At 34.2% G+C, this 16086-nt stretch overlaps 2 protein-coding genes across 2 annotated transcripts; one reads left to right on the top strand and one right to left on the bottom strand.

Annotated features, from left to right (window-relative positions):
- The first annotated feature begins 2035 nt into the window (after window positions 1-2035).
- Window positions 2036-3864, top strand: LOC112697200 (cytochrome P450 94B3-like). Its single transcript, XM_025750279.3, has one exon. It carries the CDS (start codon window positions 2201-2203, stop codon window positions 3641-3643), a length of 1443 nt encoding a protein of 480 aa, XP_025606064.1. The 5' UTR covers window positions 2036-2200; the 3' UTR covers window positions 3644-3864.
- A 200-nt stretch (window positions 3865-4064) lies between these two features.
- LOC112697199 (ATPase family AAA domain-containing protein FIGL1) lies at window positions 4065-9593 on the bottom strand. Its single transcript, XM_025750278.3, has 13 exons — window positions 9125-9593; window positions 8900-9038; window positions 8431-8814; window positions 7836-8074; window positions 7386-7513; window positions 7165-7283; window positions 6990-7082; window positions 6621-6722; window positions 6181-6283; window positions 5013-5096; window positions 4830-4925; window positions 4535-4662; window positions 4065-4442 (listed from the first exon to the last, which is right to left on the bottom strand). The coding sequence occupies exons 1-13, from the start codon at window positions 9457-9459 to the stop codon at window positions 4341-4343; spliced, it is 2052 nt and encodes a 683-aa protein (XP_025606063.1). The 5' UTR covers window positions 9460-9593; the 3' UTR covers window positions 4065-4340.
- Window positions 9594-16086: the final 6493 nt, after the last annotated feature.

The following is a 16086-nucleotide window of genomic DNA, read 5'->3' on the forward strand; positions in this document are numbered from 1 at the left end:
TATTAGGTTGTTGTGATTTAATTTGTTGAATTTTTTTATTCAGATTTTGTTGTTATTTATTTGATAAATTGTTGTTATATACCTATAACCTATTATTGTTCTTGAGATTATTGGTTGCTGTGTTTTTTTTTACTGTTAATTTGTTAATTTTTTAAATTGTTGTTATTGTGATTCTTGAGATATTGAGATTGAGATTGTTTTCGTTTTTTATTATTAGATTGTTAGATTTTTTATTCGAATCTTACTCTTGTTAATTCAATAAATTATTGTTATTGTGATTTTTTCTATTGAAATTGTTGTTGCTGATTATTTTTATATATGAATTTAATAGTATTAATTTAGATAATATTTTAAAATTTATATTAAACTATAATTATATTTTAGTGTATTTATAATAAGAGACTGGAGAAAATAATAGCCAGCATAACAAACTCAGCTAGAATAACAAATTTAAAACAGAAACAACAAACTTTCCTTGTAACAATAAGTATATAAACAAGGAAGATATCTAAGAATTGGTATGAATGTTGTAAGCTCTCACTCTCTTCCCTTGAAATTACTCTTCCTCTAATATTCTTTTCTCTTGAATTATTCTGATAAATTCTCCCTAGCTCACCCTCTCACTAATTTACTCTTCTTTTTTTAATTGTTTTGAATTTACTTGTTTCGTTTATCGTTGAATTATTTATACTCTACGTCATACTTCTTCCCATTCAATATAATTGTTGAGTTGGTATACATTATTAGATGATATTAGTTTATTTGTATTTTATTTATTATTTTATTATAAAATAATTTTTTTAATTAAATTATATTTGGATCATTAAACTAATAAATTAATAAATTAGTAGTTAAAACGATTTAATAATCAGTTCGATTGTCAAAATCATGATGGTAACAATAACACGTACAAAAGAAATTTTATATTCACCACGAAAAGATATCATATTCTTATTAAATATACAAGTATTCACCTTGAATTAGATTCACACTTTTTATTAATTTTTTTAAAGGGTAAAGTATATTTTTTGTTCTTGAAATTTGGTATTTTAAAAATATTCTTAAATTTTATTTTGTTTTAATTTTGTCCTAAAAATTTTCGATTTACATCAAATATATTTTCGACGGCTAAATTTTTAAAAAATTTAAGACTAATTTAACAATAATACATGAAAATGATGCTTGATTTGCTTATATCGAGGATTGTTCTTATGAAATTGTTGTTGAATTAGTCTTAAATTTTTTAAAAATTAATCCTCAAAAATATATTTGATACAAATAAAAAATTTTTAAACAAAATAAAGCTTAAAAATATTTTTAAAATTTTTATCAAAGGACAAAAAGATACATTTTACCTTTTTTTTAAATTTTGTTTTGTTTTTACACTCGTACAGTTTTCTTCTAATCTCTCAACACCACAATTTTACTACTCGTCAGTGAATACTCGTTGATAGCCAATTGACACGGCTGCTACTAGCCAAGGCCACTCACCACCAACAGTCTAACCAAAAATTTAAATAAAATAAAATATTTTTGTACTAAAATCCAACCATTCTTATGTTAACACTTAACCTTTTATTTTTAATATTAATGATTTTTTTAAATATTTTTAATATTTAGTTACATTTAATTTGATTGTTAACATTTTTAATTTATGTCAAAATTACTTTTAAATATTAATTTTATGTAAAATGTTAAAAATAAAATTAAAAATATTTAAGAATGATTTTGACACAAATCGAAAACATTAAAAATAAAATTAAAAGAATCAAAAATATTAAAAATAAAATTGATTGAAATTAAATATTAAAAATATTTTTTAAAAAAATCACAAATGTTAGAAACAAAAAATATAATTACCCAAAGAAAATAAAAATTTTTGGATTAAAATTTTGTATAAATAACAAAATATAAAAAAAAACTCAAAAAAAATATTTAAAAGATTGCCCCAAATCAAATCCTACTCTAAATATTCCATCACCATCAAATATTCAGACATTAACACGCAACCCGACAAATTAAATTCCTATAATAGTATAGCGATCATGCTTATATTATATACAAATTAAACGATCATGGCAGAGTCAACCCAGAATAGCCAACGAATTTTCCCAGTGCTCTCCATATATTATTAACTAGAACGGTAGTGCCCAAAGCCCCAAGGGGGCAAAAGGCAAATACTAATAATAATAGTAATAACATGGGAGTTCTCATTCCCTTCTTCCTCTTGTTCTTCTTCTTCCTCCTCCTCACCCACTTCTTCTTTCAGTTCTGGAGAACAAAGAAGCTCTCACACCTCATTTCCTTCTACAGGAACCGTAACCGCTTACTCGAATGGTTCACGGAGCTTGTTGCTGAGTCACCAACCAACACCATCGTGGTTCACCGCTTAGGCTCACGTAGGACCATTGTAACAGCCAACCCTTCCAACGTTGAGTACATACTCAAGACCAACTTCTTCAACTTCCCCAAAGGCAAGCCTTTCACTCACGTACTGGGTGATTTTCTCGGAAACGGGATTTTCAACGTGGACGGTGACCGTTGGTTTAGTCAACGTAAGGTCGCAAGCCATGAGTTCTCAGCAAGGTCGCTAAGGAAGTTCTTAATGTACACTCTGGCGGAAGAGGTGTACGGGAGGCTCGTCCCTGCGCTAGAGGGAGTTTCGTACGGTGGAAGCGTTCTTGACTTGCAAGAGATTCTCGCGAGATTCTCGTTCAACGTGATCTGTAAGTTCGCCATGGGGAGTGGTAATGCGTGTTCTTTGGACCCTCGTGTCCCCGTTTCGTCGCTCTGGAGAGCGTTCGATGTGGCGGCGGCGATTTCGGCGAGGCGAGGGGCGGCACCGTTGTTTGTGATATGGAAGGTGAAGAGATTGCTTGGAGTTGGATCTGAGCGGAGGCTTAAAGAATCGATTCTTGAGGTTCACACGCACGTGATGAAACTGATACATGAGAAGAAGAAGAAGACGATGAAAAATAATAAGGAGGATTTCTTGTCAAGGCTTATATGTGCTGGTTATGAAGATGATGTTGTTAGGGACATGGTGATAAGTTTTGTGATGGCTGGGAAGGACACAACTTCAGCGGCATTGACATGGTTCTTTTGGATATTGTCACATTATCCCGACGTGGAGGAAAAGATTTTGAAAGAGGCAGAGGCAAATGAACCATTAAATTATGAGTCACTTAAGAGGTTGAATTACTTGAAAGCGTGCCTATGCGAGTCAATGAGGCTTTTTCCACCAGTGGCATGGGACTCTAAGCATGCCTCATGTGATGATGTGTTGCCAGATGGCACTGTGGTCAAAGCAGGAGATAGGGTCACTTATTTTCCATATGGAATGGGGAGACTGGAAGCATTATGGGGGTTGGATAGGTTTGAATTCAGGCCGGAGAGATGGTTTACTGGAGGAAAGTGGACTGAGGTTTCTCCGTACAAGTTTCCAATTTTTCAGGCTGGTCCAAGGGTGTGTTTGGGCAAGGAAATGGCTTTTGTTCAAACGAAGTATGTTGTGGTTTCAATTCTCAAGAGATTTAAGATCAGACTCGTTAGCACAAATAAGCCTACGTTTGTGCCACTTCTCACTGCACACATGGCCGGCGGCTTAAAGATATTCATTTCAAATAGGGAGAAAAGAAAATGAGTTAGAAGAGCACAATTTTTTATGTTCTTTTTTTCTTTCTTAAGGTAGTGATTAGCTCAATTCTTTTAAGGTGGCAGATTAGCCCAATTTTTTAATATTAAAGTGTACTAGATTAAATATTTTAAGGGGACAATTTGGAGGCTCACCATTTTTCTTTTCCTTTTATGTTGGCGTTTCGAGACCACCGAGAATGAAAGGGAAATGGTTGGTGTACCATATTACATCGTATTGATTCTATTGAATAGATGGATATTTGCGACTTGCATGTACATATTTATTTCTTGTATAACGAAAACGATTAGGAGCAAACAATTCTTACAGTTGTGTTTTGCACAAATAATTCAAATAGAGAAATTAGTTCCTGTAAAACGTGCTTTGTACATCTACGACCTAATTTTTAAAGATCTGGACGGAATAATGCTTTATGCCTGGCGCAATTGATTATTTATTTCATAACCCATGGTTGATCTACGTACGGAAGTGATTTAAATATAACTAACGTTTGGGGCCTGCGTAGTTCATTTTTAATTCTTTTTCCCCATCAATGTGTTCCTTAAAGTATTTACCTATTATTAATTATTAACTATACAATACCCGGTGTATGCAGGGATTGCAATTGAAATTAATTTTGCTATCCATTGTCTAATTGATTTTTTCAAAGCCGTCTCCATAGAATGATAAGATGAACCTCTACAGTCTACCGTGATAGGCTTCCAAACTGGTTGTTCCATTCATCGTAGGTGCCAAGTTCGTTAGTGGAAACAGAAGGCCTCACTTCTTTTAGGGCATTCTCGAAGTCCTAGATGAAATTCAAATTAATCAAGATGAGATTTAAAATTTGGAAGAAGAAAAAAAAAAGTTTTCTTGGTAATTTGTGCTAATTGTGCATACCTGAAGGGTTACTGGTCTCATATCCTCCTTCTTCAACTTTGAAATTTCTATACCCTGTTTTAGGGCCTCTCTTAGGGGACCCATAGATGCATCCTTCACTAAGTTTTTCATGTCAGATCCTGAATAACCTAGTAAACGACATTATTAAGCAGAAACATAACCATTTGGTTAGTCAACACCCAACAGAAATTAAGGAAAGAATTTTTTCCCCCTACAAATTCAAATAGGAATTTTCAATTGACAATAAAAATATTATGCAGAAGATACTGTAGCCAACTTGGAAAAATGTTGATACCTTCGGTTATGTTACATATGATATCTATTTCCTCCCTTGATAGACTGAATAATCCATCTTTCTCTAGTAGGTTACGTATAATCCAAGCTCTAGCTTCTTTATGAACAAGACAAAAGCTTTGTCAGTCAAATGGTGCTAAAGAGTTTGAATAATTTAGAAAATGATAATATAAATAGATAGTACCTGAGGAGGGTAGGGGGATATATAGTCTTTTGGTAAGTCTCCTTCTTGCTGCTTCATCAAGCTCTTGGGGACGATTTGTTGCCCCTATATAATTAATATTATAACAGTACCAAAAAATAAATAATATAACATGACAACACAAGCTATATTTAGAAGCTTACTGCCATAAAGTTGAACATGTCCAAATTATTCTTGTCCTTAAAAGCTCAATTTACTTGCATTACAATTACAGCAGTAAATAAACAAACTCGGGATTATGACTGATATCTGAAAAAGGCGTAACAAGATAGTACTAAAATGAAGTGTTAGGTCCAACTTCCTTTTATTTTTTCTTGTGACATGATCTTCCATTGCATTCCATAAATTCAAAAACCAACCCTCATATAATTCCCTAGATATTTGTGTAATGATAGACGTGATCTTCCATTCTAGGAAGAAACTAGTTTATTCAGGTATATCCTATAGGTACCATCCCTAATAATAGTAGGAGTAAACTACTTTGATCTCCCCTAAAATTTGGCAAAATTGATAGTTGCTCTTTTATTTGTCCAAGTGACACTGCCTTCCGTCACCAAAAAAAAAAAGTGACACTGCCTTCCTCAAACTTCTCTTTAAAGAAAGTTAGTTTCCATATGTTCACAGAACTGTTTAGTGTTATATTTCACAAAATACAAAGATACCAAGTGTATTATCAACTAATTCTCAGGGGGAAGATAAATATTTGTTATAGAAAAGTAGAGAGGAGTTGAGTTGAAATTTTCCCCCAAATCTGAGATAAAATGATCGTAATTAGTCCTAATAAAGAAAATCACCTTGCAGATTAAGCAGAGGAACCACTAAATAGGAAGCATGCAAAACTAGCCAGGTGTTACTTATTTTGAATACACAAACAAAATTATTCATAGATTAGGAATTATGACAATGACCACATTAGCCATATGTATGGTGCTTCATAACCCTTTATCTGGGTAATAATGCTTATGAGTTATGATGCTGGTGCACATTTCAACTTGCAAATATTAAATTAGCTTGTTCTTTGGTTCTATCCCCGCAGAACTATATTTGAGCCATACCCATGCCATGCATAGATTATAGATATTGAGCTAAAATGGGAATACTACCAGAGGAAAATGACAAAAAGGAATCTGAGCCCACTCTTAATAATTACCTATAAGTAGAATCTGTTCGCTGCCACTATCAAAGCCTTCCATTTCTATGAGAAATTGTGTCTTAAGCCTTCTACTTGATTCATGCTCACCATCTGACTTGCGCTGTGACAATACATATACAATAAAATAAATAAACAATGCAGCATATAGTGTGACAAGGCATACACAATAAAAGAATACGGGAAAAAATAATGCAGCATATAGTACAACTAAAAATATTATAAGCAAATTGTAAAAGTTTCAGGCATTGTGCAGAAATAAAGTACAATTTTCCTAGTTTATTTATTTTTCACTGCGATCCATAGGATTCCTGTCGTGAACATCCACACATATTAGAATGCTACAGTTCAAATTTTTAAAAATCCTAAAATGACTTTGGTCATAAACTTCCATATAGCATCAAAATGTTTGGATTTAGTGGGAAAATCTTATAGGTTACCTGAGAGAGGAGTGAATCTATCTCATCAACAAAAATTACTGCTGGCTGACGACAACTGGCAACTCCAAAAAGGGCTCTTACTAGCTTTTCGCCTTCACCAATCTATGATCATCAGTAGATATAACATGTATTCGAAATAGGCTCGTTAGGATATGATAAAAATACAGTTAATGAGTGAAATAAGAAGATATTGTAAAACATTCTGGGGTTCAAGTTCAACAATCTAACTAAGACTGCAGGAAAGTAGTTAAGGTTGTGTTCCAAAAAAAGGGAAAAAAAAGCATAAGATATTTAAGTTTTACGAGAAAAATATTAGCTAACCTTCTAAAGCATATAAACAGCTAAAACTCAGAAGAATTTCTAACTTACCCACTTGCTTGTCAATGAACTTGCAGATATGTAAAAGAAGGTTGCCTTTGCCTCCCCTGCTATTGCTTTGCCTATCATCGTTTTACCAGTTCCCTTGTATGCAAAGTAGTACATAAATTAAACACTAACCAGAGTAATTTTAATCACATCATTAGGAAGAGAACGTTGCTTTTACCGGTGGACCAAATAAGAGCAAACCCCTACCAGGTGACCGGCATCCCTTAAATATGTCTGGACGTAGCAGAGGCCATATAACCATTTCAGTTACACATTTCTTGGCATGCTCCAACCCAGCTGCATTATCATCAATGTATAAAGAGTATATTTAGTTTCACAGGGATGCAAATTGCAAGTTTGTGAACAAAGAGAGGAAAGATCAATAGCTAATTATATTACCAATGTCATCCCAACGGACATTAGGATCTCTATCCATAATCTCATTACTAACATGCTCGATGAGGCGAGGTTCCAAATTCCTCAATTTCTCAGGAAGCTCACCATCAGGCCCACACAGCATTTCCAAACTAGAAGCAAATTATGAAACACATTAAAAATTTAATGCATATATCTTGCCTACAACTTTAGATTAAAAAAAAAAGGGAATGGTGATAAAGGATAAACTCTACATGTTTAGAATGTCAATATCGAGGCCTACAAAATAGCGTGCCAAGTTAAGGATTGATCGCACCAAAATTAAATATTAAGATGCAATCTACGAAGAACTTATCAAGAAACAGTTCTCTTTACACTTTGGAGTGCCTAAAGTCAATGAATTTAGGAGGATGCGAACTGGTGAGCAAAAAGCTAGTAACCTAGTACTATTCATATGATGGTTGTACCACTAACCATCTTTTGGTAGAATCATCTAGAGAATCATCTCCCTTTCCAGCAATTCGTGAAGTCACATTTCCAACATTACTCCCATTGGATTTAATGGGTGGGACAAAATTACCACGGAAGCCACGTCGTGAAATGCCATACGATCTCCCACTACATAACCTATTGGAAGGATTATTATCGCCTTGTGGGGATACAGGTGCATTGGGTGAACCAACTGCCCCTCTCTTTTGCCTTGCTTCCATTTCCTGTCCAAATTAGGTGTGTTATCAGGATTTCTAGACGCAAATGTAATGCATATCACATAAACTCAGATACGTTACAGATTAATTAAAGAGAATCGTGAATCAAAGAGTAGTTCCTTATGTTTCATCCAGAAATTAATATTACCTGCTTCTGTAGAATCATTTGCAAAAGCAGTGATCATAAATAAATCATTACTAAGAGTTGAAGGAAACGGAATTTAGCACCAAATCAGAGAGAATGCAATGAGAAGTCATACGATCAATCATATGAATTAAAACAATTATCATTCATGCCCCGGATTCAAAACTTGACAGCAGAAGGACAAAGCACTGCAAGCAACAAGGCTCAATAACATTACCAATTTGGCTCTAGCAGTAACAAATCCATTGCCAGAAACTTCAGGGTTAACATCCTCTTTGCTTGAAGGTGACCTCGAATAACCAACTTTGGGACTATTATTAATTTCCATATGCACACGTTTCTTCCCAAACGAGTTCATTCTTTCTTCCTCTTCAACCTGCAAGAAAGAAGAAATAGTAGAACCCTTTGTATGGCTGTTCTGAAATTGAGGCCTCTCAACAACAACGCATTCCTCAGAGCAATTATCCTTCAAATTGAAGAAGTTCTTCGTAGCATTATCATTCCTCAATGCACTCTTCCCATACGCTGACGTCAGCTTCGCTTGCAGCATTTCCTTTGACGGCTTCTCGCACGATCCGTCTTGCTTCCCAATTTGTTCACCCTGCAAACAGAAAACACCATTTGTTCACAAAAAGCACAGTCAGATGAAAATAACAGTTCAAGTACTTCGTTATCAGGTCCATCACCAACTGATTCTCGTCAATTTCATTAGATTGCGCGAGAAGAGCTCGAAAGTACTTCGACTTGCGGATCTTGTCAATGTCAATTTCACCTGATGTGGCAAAAACGCGTCCCTGAGGCTTCTTTGCTTGTTCAAAAGCTAGACTGAGGAAACAAAAAAAGCATTAAATTAAAAAAAAATACACAGGGAGAGAGAACTACTTTATAAATTGAATAGTTGGAGGCAATACCGATCGGAATCAGGAGTGAGGGAACGGCGAGCGGAGGCAAGAGTGGAGAGGGTTTGGCGGCGAATAGGGTGGATGAAGGCTTCGTCGACGTCGGAATGGGAGTGGGAGTCGAGGAAGCCGAGGAGGCGGAGGCCGAGGACATAGGCGGAGGAAAAGTCCTGGGTGGTGAGGGCGTGGTCGACGCCGAACTGAAGGGACTGGAGGCGCTTCAGATTCTCGTCGACTTCCATTCTCCAGCATTTTTCCTTTGTTGTTTCCTCCATTTTCGCTCTCATTGACGGAGAAGAAGACGGAACAGGAAGAGGCCTTTGCTTCATAGTGTTCTCTCCCGCCATTTTTCTTTTTGTCTGTTTTGCTTTCTTCTTCTCTCAAACTCAAATGTATTAACCGCGCCTCACTCCTACTGTCCAACATATGATTATATTTGGGGGGGAAGAAATGATTTTGACCTGCGCTTGATAGATGGGAAATCAAATCGATAATTTAAGTAAATTTAGAGAAGAGGAAAAATAGGTCCAGGCTAATATTTAAATTTTCGAAAATTTAAAAATATATTTAAATTTTTAAAAATTTAAAAATATATTTAAGTTGTTGACTTTTTTAAAATTTAGATATATTGATCTCTCATGTTTATTTGGGTTTGTCAGATTCAACGAAAAAATTAAGCGTGATTCCCGTTATATTGATTTGGTTGATATGGATATACACGTGAAAAAGTTTTTAAAATTGAACAAATGAAATTCAGGGATCGATATGTCCAGATTTTGAAAAGGTTCAGGAATTTAAATATATTTTTAAATTCTCAGAGACTTAAATGTCTGCGGACTAAAAAGTTAAGGATCGATTTGTCCTTTTCTCTTAAATTTATTCGATCATTTTATATAAAAATACTTGTAGATTATTTTTATTTTATTTTTTATGTTTTTAATATATCTATTCTTGTCTAGTTTGATTTTGGGATAGTCGGTCCCTCGGTGGTTGTCTTCAAATTTTTCGAGATGAGTTATACCTCGGAATTAAAAGAATAAACAGGTGTACACATGAAAAAGCACTCTTATCCTCAAGTGAGTGTGTGAATAATGAGCTCTGTCTAAAAAATAATTCTCAAATCCATCTTTTACCCTTTTCTTTTCGCTTATTCTCTTTTTATAATAGGAATAAGCGTCAGTAGTTATTTTTCCATTACCAATTTGTATTATTAACAGATAAAAGTATATCATAACGTTTTTTATATTTAATGGCCGAATTATAATGTATGAAGTCGAGTTATATTATGTAACTGATTTGTAACAAGCATATTATAGGGGAATAGATCCACTCAATTTTTTTTAACAATTGAGGGAGTAAAGTATGATCTCTCACCATTAATTTTATAAGTGGGACAAAAAAAATATGAGAGAAAGTGCAATGAAGGGTTAGAGATCACACTTTACTCCCTCAATTTTTTTTTATAATTAAGATGATCCATTCCCCATATTATAGCCCCCAAATTTGGCATGGTGATATTTTAGTAAAGCAGGTTGAATTTTAAATGATGGTTTATAACTCGACATCTTTTTAGTTATAGGTGTAGAGCCCCTAGGTCAATATACTTTATTAAAATAACCAAAATACAAAAATTTTAAAAAAAATGTTCCTTTGAAAGTAAATAGTTATTGTTTCATTTCCTTATGAGATCTGCATCGTTGGTTTGTGAAGAAAAGCAAAAGAAGGCTTAGATCTTTAGAAGGAACCAAAATGATTATAATCACAATGGTGGTTCTCATAAAGGCAACAGCTTCAAAGACGACACTTTCCAAGAGGGAATAATTATGAGCAAAAGAGGTGAGTTAGTTTCGTTGTCATTTTAACTGTTGTTGTTGTTGTTGTTTGCTTTCTCAAAACAATGGGTATGGTATTCCTAGATAAGGAGAGTGTAGATGAATTAGACAAATCAAAAATAGTAAGGAAGAATCTGGTGTTCGGGTGAATTTGATACCATGCACTAGGGTTGAACGAGTTTTTCACAGAGGAAATGACTTTAAATTTTTCTATATGCATAGTTGCATTTTACAAGAACTTCGAGTAAAACTTCTTTTCACTGATTTTGAATGTTGTGTATTGAAACAATTGAACGGTGCGCCATCTCAACTTCACCCAAATGGCTGCGCGTTTTTGAAATGTTTTGAAATTTTAATTGAATTTCTTGAAATAAAACCATCGCTAGAGTTATTTTTTCGCTTTTTCAAGCCAAAGGAGTTTGAAAAGGTGTGTGCATGAATTTAAACAACACTCCTGGTTTAGAAATTTTCAAATTATATAAATCCTCATTTAAAGATTTTAAGGAGATATTTCTGAAGGTGAAATGTGTAAAAAAAAATTTTCCATTCTATTTGGATGAATACTTGGGTGAAAAGTTTTTTCTTTACTGCTATTCACAGCAAGTGCATGTGTTAGGCCCTGAAAAAATTAATAGTAGAAATGAATGTATAATAGAGTTTCTGTTAGGATTGATTAAAATGAATAAGTTTGATATTTGTGTTTGAATTTCTTCCATAGGAAGAAGATAGAGGGTCTGTGGTCAAATACCTTGGTAAGATTTATAATCGTGTTTTATTTTGAGAAAATTGTTGTTGTGTAGTGTTTTGAGAGATCATTTGTATTTTCTATATGTGAAAAATACCCAAGTGTTACTGTGGCGTGTTTGAGAGCTTGGCTGAAGAGCAAAAATGTGAAAAAAGAAGGATCTTCATCTGACCTGGCTAGGGGAGATAGAGAAGGCGAAGTTAATCAGCCAGCCACAAAAAGAAAACCCATGATTTTCAACAAGAGGAAAATAGACTTAGTTGCTGGAGATGAAAATTTGTATGGGGGAGGAAAAGAGATTCCATTAGAGGAATTGACTACCTTTGTAAGTAATCAAGAAAAATTGAATTCCTTTTTGAATGTGGGTGATGGAACGTCGGTTTGGGATCGTAGTTTTCCTTTTATAGTGGTAGCTGATGAAGTGTTTCAATCATCATCTGATATTACACTGGTCAATATGAAGTAGGCGATATTGGTATTGACCAATACTTACAGGTGTGTATAAGTAGAATTTTCGAGCAATATTTGTAAACTTTTTGTTTTATTATAAAGTTGTGTTTTTCCTACTAGGTGCTCGGCTTTCGCTTGGCAAGCATTGACCGAAATCAGGAGAATAAACACAAAAAGAATCTGGAGAAAAAAAAAGACTTTGAAGAACTAAAGGAGGAAGTAGCAGGAAAAAAATGATAGAAGAGTTGAAGGAGAAACTCGTCGGCGAAAAGGAAGAATTGAAAACAATTAAAAGTGTTCATGAAAAAGATGCCGAACTGTTGAAGAAAAAATAGGGTGATATTGATAATATGAAAAATCAAGTGATAGAAACTACTATAAAAATGAAGAATTTGGAGAAAAGCAAAGAAACAGAGATTCTTTATGCTTTTGTTGAAGGATTTGAACGAGCAGTTACCTAAGCAAAATTTTTGGTGCCTGACCAGGACTTTTCTATCATGGATCCCACCAAAGTGGTGTATAAGCGAATGCTCATGAATGACGATGCTATTGCTGTGGAAGAAGAGGATGAAATTGTGGCCGATGAATAGGATTTTTACTTTCTTTATTTTGAGCTTTATTAGTGTTTGTTTGGAATAGCATCCTTTTGTTGAATGGATTTACTAATTGTGATCAGATGATGCTTTATTTTGTTATGTAGGAACTAATAGATTGTTGAATGTTATTATTCAAACTTGGATTAGATCGATAATGAAGATAGTATTTTGAATGATACATGGTTAATGTATATAATCGATTGAGAGACTATTGATTTATAAGCTCAATTTGTCATAGCAATGATATATAGAACAAGTTGGTACTTATTAAAATGTGAGTTTGGTTATCATATTGATGACATGTAGGTCAGATTGATAGACCGTGGATATGAAATCCATTGAGTAAGTAGTAGACGTTTAAGTCAGTTGGATAGATTTATGGAGACGAAATCCATATAAAAAATTGCCAACATATAAGTCGGTTTGAACTATAACGTAAAACATGTATTTGACCTTTATGTAAAAAGGTGCAGGTAGACATGTTTCATTAAAACCTCTCTAAGCAAAACCTTTTTCGAGAAAAATCTTGCGAGTAGAAAAAAGAGTACATGTCTGTCCCTGTCGTTTAGCTATAGTACCACTTTAAAGAAGAAATATATCAAGTACTAGGTAAAGGTTTACCATCTAAAGATTGGAGACGATATGCTCCATTACCGAGAACTTCTATAACTTGGAACGGGCCTTTCCATTTTGCTACGAGTTTTCCATTAGATAGAGGTCGGCGGCATTCTTGATCCTTCTAAGGACTAGATCATTAATTCGGAATGATCTAGGATGGATCTTTTGATTATATCGCCGAGTTATGTAATGTTGCATTGCTCAGTATTTTAGAGTGGCTATGTCCTGAATTTCTTCGACAAGATCTAACTTTAATCTTCAAGCATTTGAATTTTTGTTAGAATTGGTCGTTTGAGTACGTAGTGATGACCGAGAGATCTCCAAAGAAATTATTGCTTCACATCCATAAACTAAACAAAATGGGGTTTCTTTTGTGGTAGAGTGCATAGTAGTATTGTAACCCCAAATTATTTCTGGAATTAATTCGGTCCAAAGGCCTTTAGCATCGTCTAGCTTCTTCCTTAGGGCATGTAAAATGACTTTGTTGGTTGTCTCGGCTAATCCGTTAGATTGCGGATGCTCAACTGAAGAAAAATGTTGATGAATTCTAAGGTTCTGTGAAAAATAGGTAAAAGAATAATCGACAAACTGGCGACTATTGTCAGTGATAACTTGTTGAGGTATACCAAATTTACATATGATATGTTTCCAAACAAATGAAATCATTTTTTGAGACGTTATTTTAGCCAATGGTTGTGCCTCAATCCATTTAGAGAAATAATCAATAGCAACTACTAAAAATTTGATCTGACCTGGTGCTATAGGAAAGGGAACGAGAATATCAATTTCCCATTGGTAAAAAGGCCAACTTACTTTAGAATTATGTAATAGATTGGCAGGTACATGTATTAATGGAGCATGTTTCTAGTAGTTGTCACAGGTCTTTACTTTTTCACAACAATCTTTTTGAAAACTCGGCCAATAGAATCCTGCCCGGGGTATTTTTGAAGATAAACTCCGAGCTCCCATGTGTGTACCGCATATTCCTTCATGGGCTTCTGCTAAAGCAAGATCGGCTTCTGACCTGTTTGAGTATTTTAAAAGTAGGCGAGGAAAACTTCGTTTATAGAGGATGTCATTCAACAAGGTACAGAAAAAAGCTTGTTGCCAAAACTTTTTTAGATCGTCGACTTCTGATGGTATATTTCCAGTTTTTAATACTGAATATAAGGCTATCACCTATCATGAACCTGAGTATCACTTAAAATATCGGTCAAATTTACACTTGGTGTAACTAAGGTAGATTGTAATAAAATTAAAGTATGTGATTGTGTACTTGCTAGCTTAGATAAATGTCAGCTCTGTGATTTTGTTCTCTCAGGATGTGACGAATTTCAAATCTGGAAAAATGAGAAATGAGGGATTTGACAATATCTAAATATTTTACCAAAAGAGAGTCTTTGACTTGGAATAATTTGTTTACTTGTTGAACCACTAATAGAGAGTCACAATGTACCTTTAGTCCTAAAATGTGCAAGTCTATTGATAATATCAAGCCAGCAATGAGGGCCTCATATTCGGCCTAATTGTTGCTTGCCTTTAAAGAGAAATATAAAGAATGTTCCGGGACAATTCCATTACCATCATCAAGAAGGATGTCAGCTCCACACCCTTGTGAATTCAAAGCACCATTAACATAAAAGGTCCATTCAATGAAATGATCCTTTGGGTCAGGAGCGGTAAATTTGGCGATGAACTCTAATTCAATAAGCATTTGTTGTAACGGTTGCTCAGTCCGAACAAGAATAACATGATTTTGAAAATAAGGTCGCCTAGCTGAAAACACCAAAGCCAGAGCGAGCTTCTCTATCTTCGGGTAACGAAGTTTGGCATGTTGTAGTGATTTACTTATGAAGTACATAGGTTGTTGAATTTTATTCCTTTGTATAACAAGAATGGAGCCAATAACCCAATCAATAATGGATAGATAAAGATAAAGCGCTCCTCCTCATGTTCTGGCTTTTGTAAGATAGGAGGTTTCAAAAAAATAACTTTAAGGTTTGTAAAAGTATTTTCACATGCATCATCCCAATTAAAATTATTTTTCTTTTTCAATGATTGAAAAAAGTAGAAAGATTTAAAAGTTAAGCAAAGTAAAAATCTAGATAAAGCTACGAGTCTCCCTGTTAGCTGTTGAACTTCTTTGACAGTTTGAGGACTCTTCAATTCTAGGACAGCTCAATATTTGTCTCGGTTGCCTCTATACCTCGGTGTGTAAGTAAAAAACCAAGAAATTTATCTCCTTGATCACCAAAGGCATATTTTTCTGGGTTTCATCCTATGTTGTATTTTCTTATTTCAGTGAAGATTTCAGCAAGATCGGCGATGTGTGATTGACCGATCTTAGTCTTGGCCACCATGTCATCAACATATACCTCCATGTTCTGACCAATTTGTTTGGCTAATACTTTATCCATAAGTCTTTGATAGGTATCCCCTACATTCTTAAGACCAAAAGACATGATTTTATAACAAAAGTACCATATTTGGTTATAAAAGCAGTTTTATCTTGGTCATAATGAAGCATTAAAATCTAATTATAACTAGAATATGCGTCCATAAAACTTAAAATACCAAAACCAGAAGTATTATCAACTAAAGTGTCAATAGATGGTAAAGGATATGCATCCTTTGGGCAAGCTTTGTTCAAATCAGTAAAATCAACATACATGCGACATTTCCCAATATGTTTCTTTACCATAACAACATTTTCTAACCAAGTTGTAAACTTGA

Source organism: Arachis hypogaea, chromosome 6, assembly GCF_003086295.3.
Source record: "Arachis hypogaea cultivar Tifrunner chromosome 6, arahy.Tifrunner.gnm2.J5K5, whole genome shotgun sequence".
In the NCBI taxonomy this organism is placed as follows: Eukaryota; Viridiplantae; Streptophyta; class Magnoliopsida; order Fabales; family Fabaceae; genus Arachis; species Arachis hypogaea.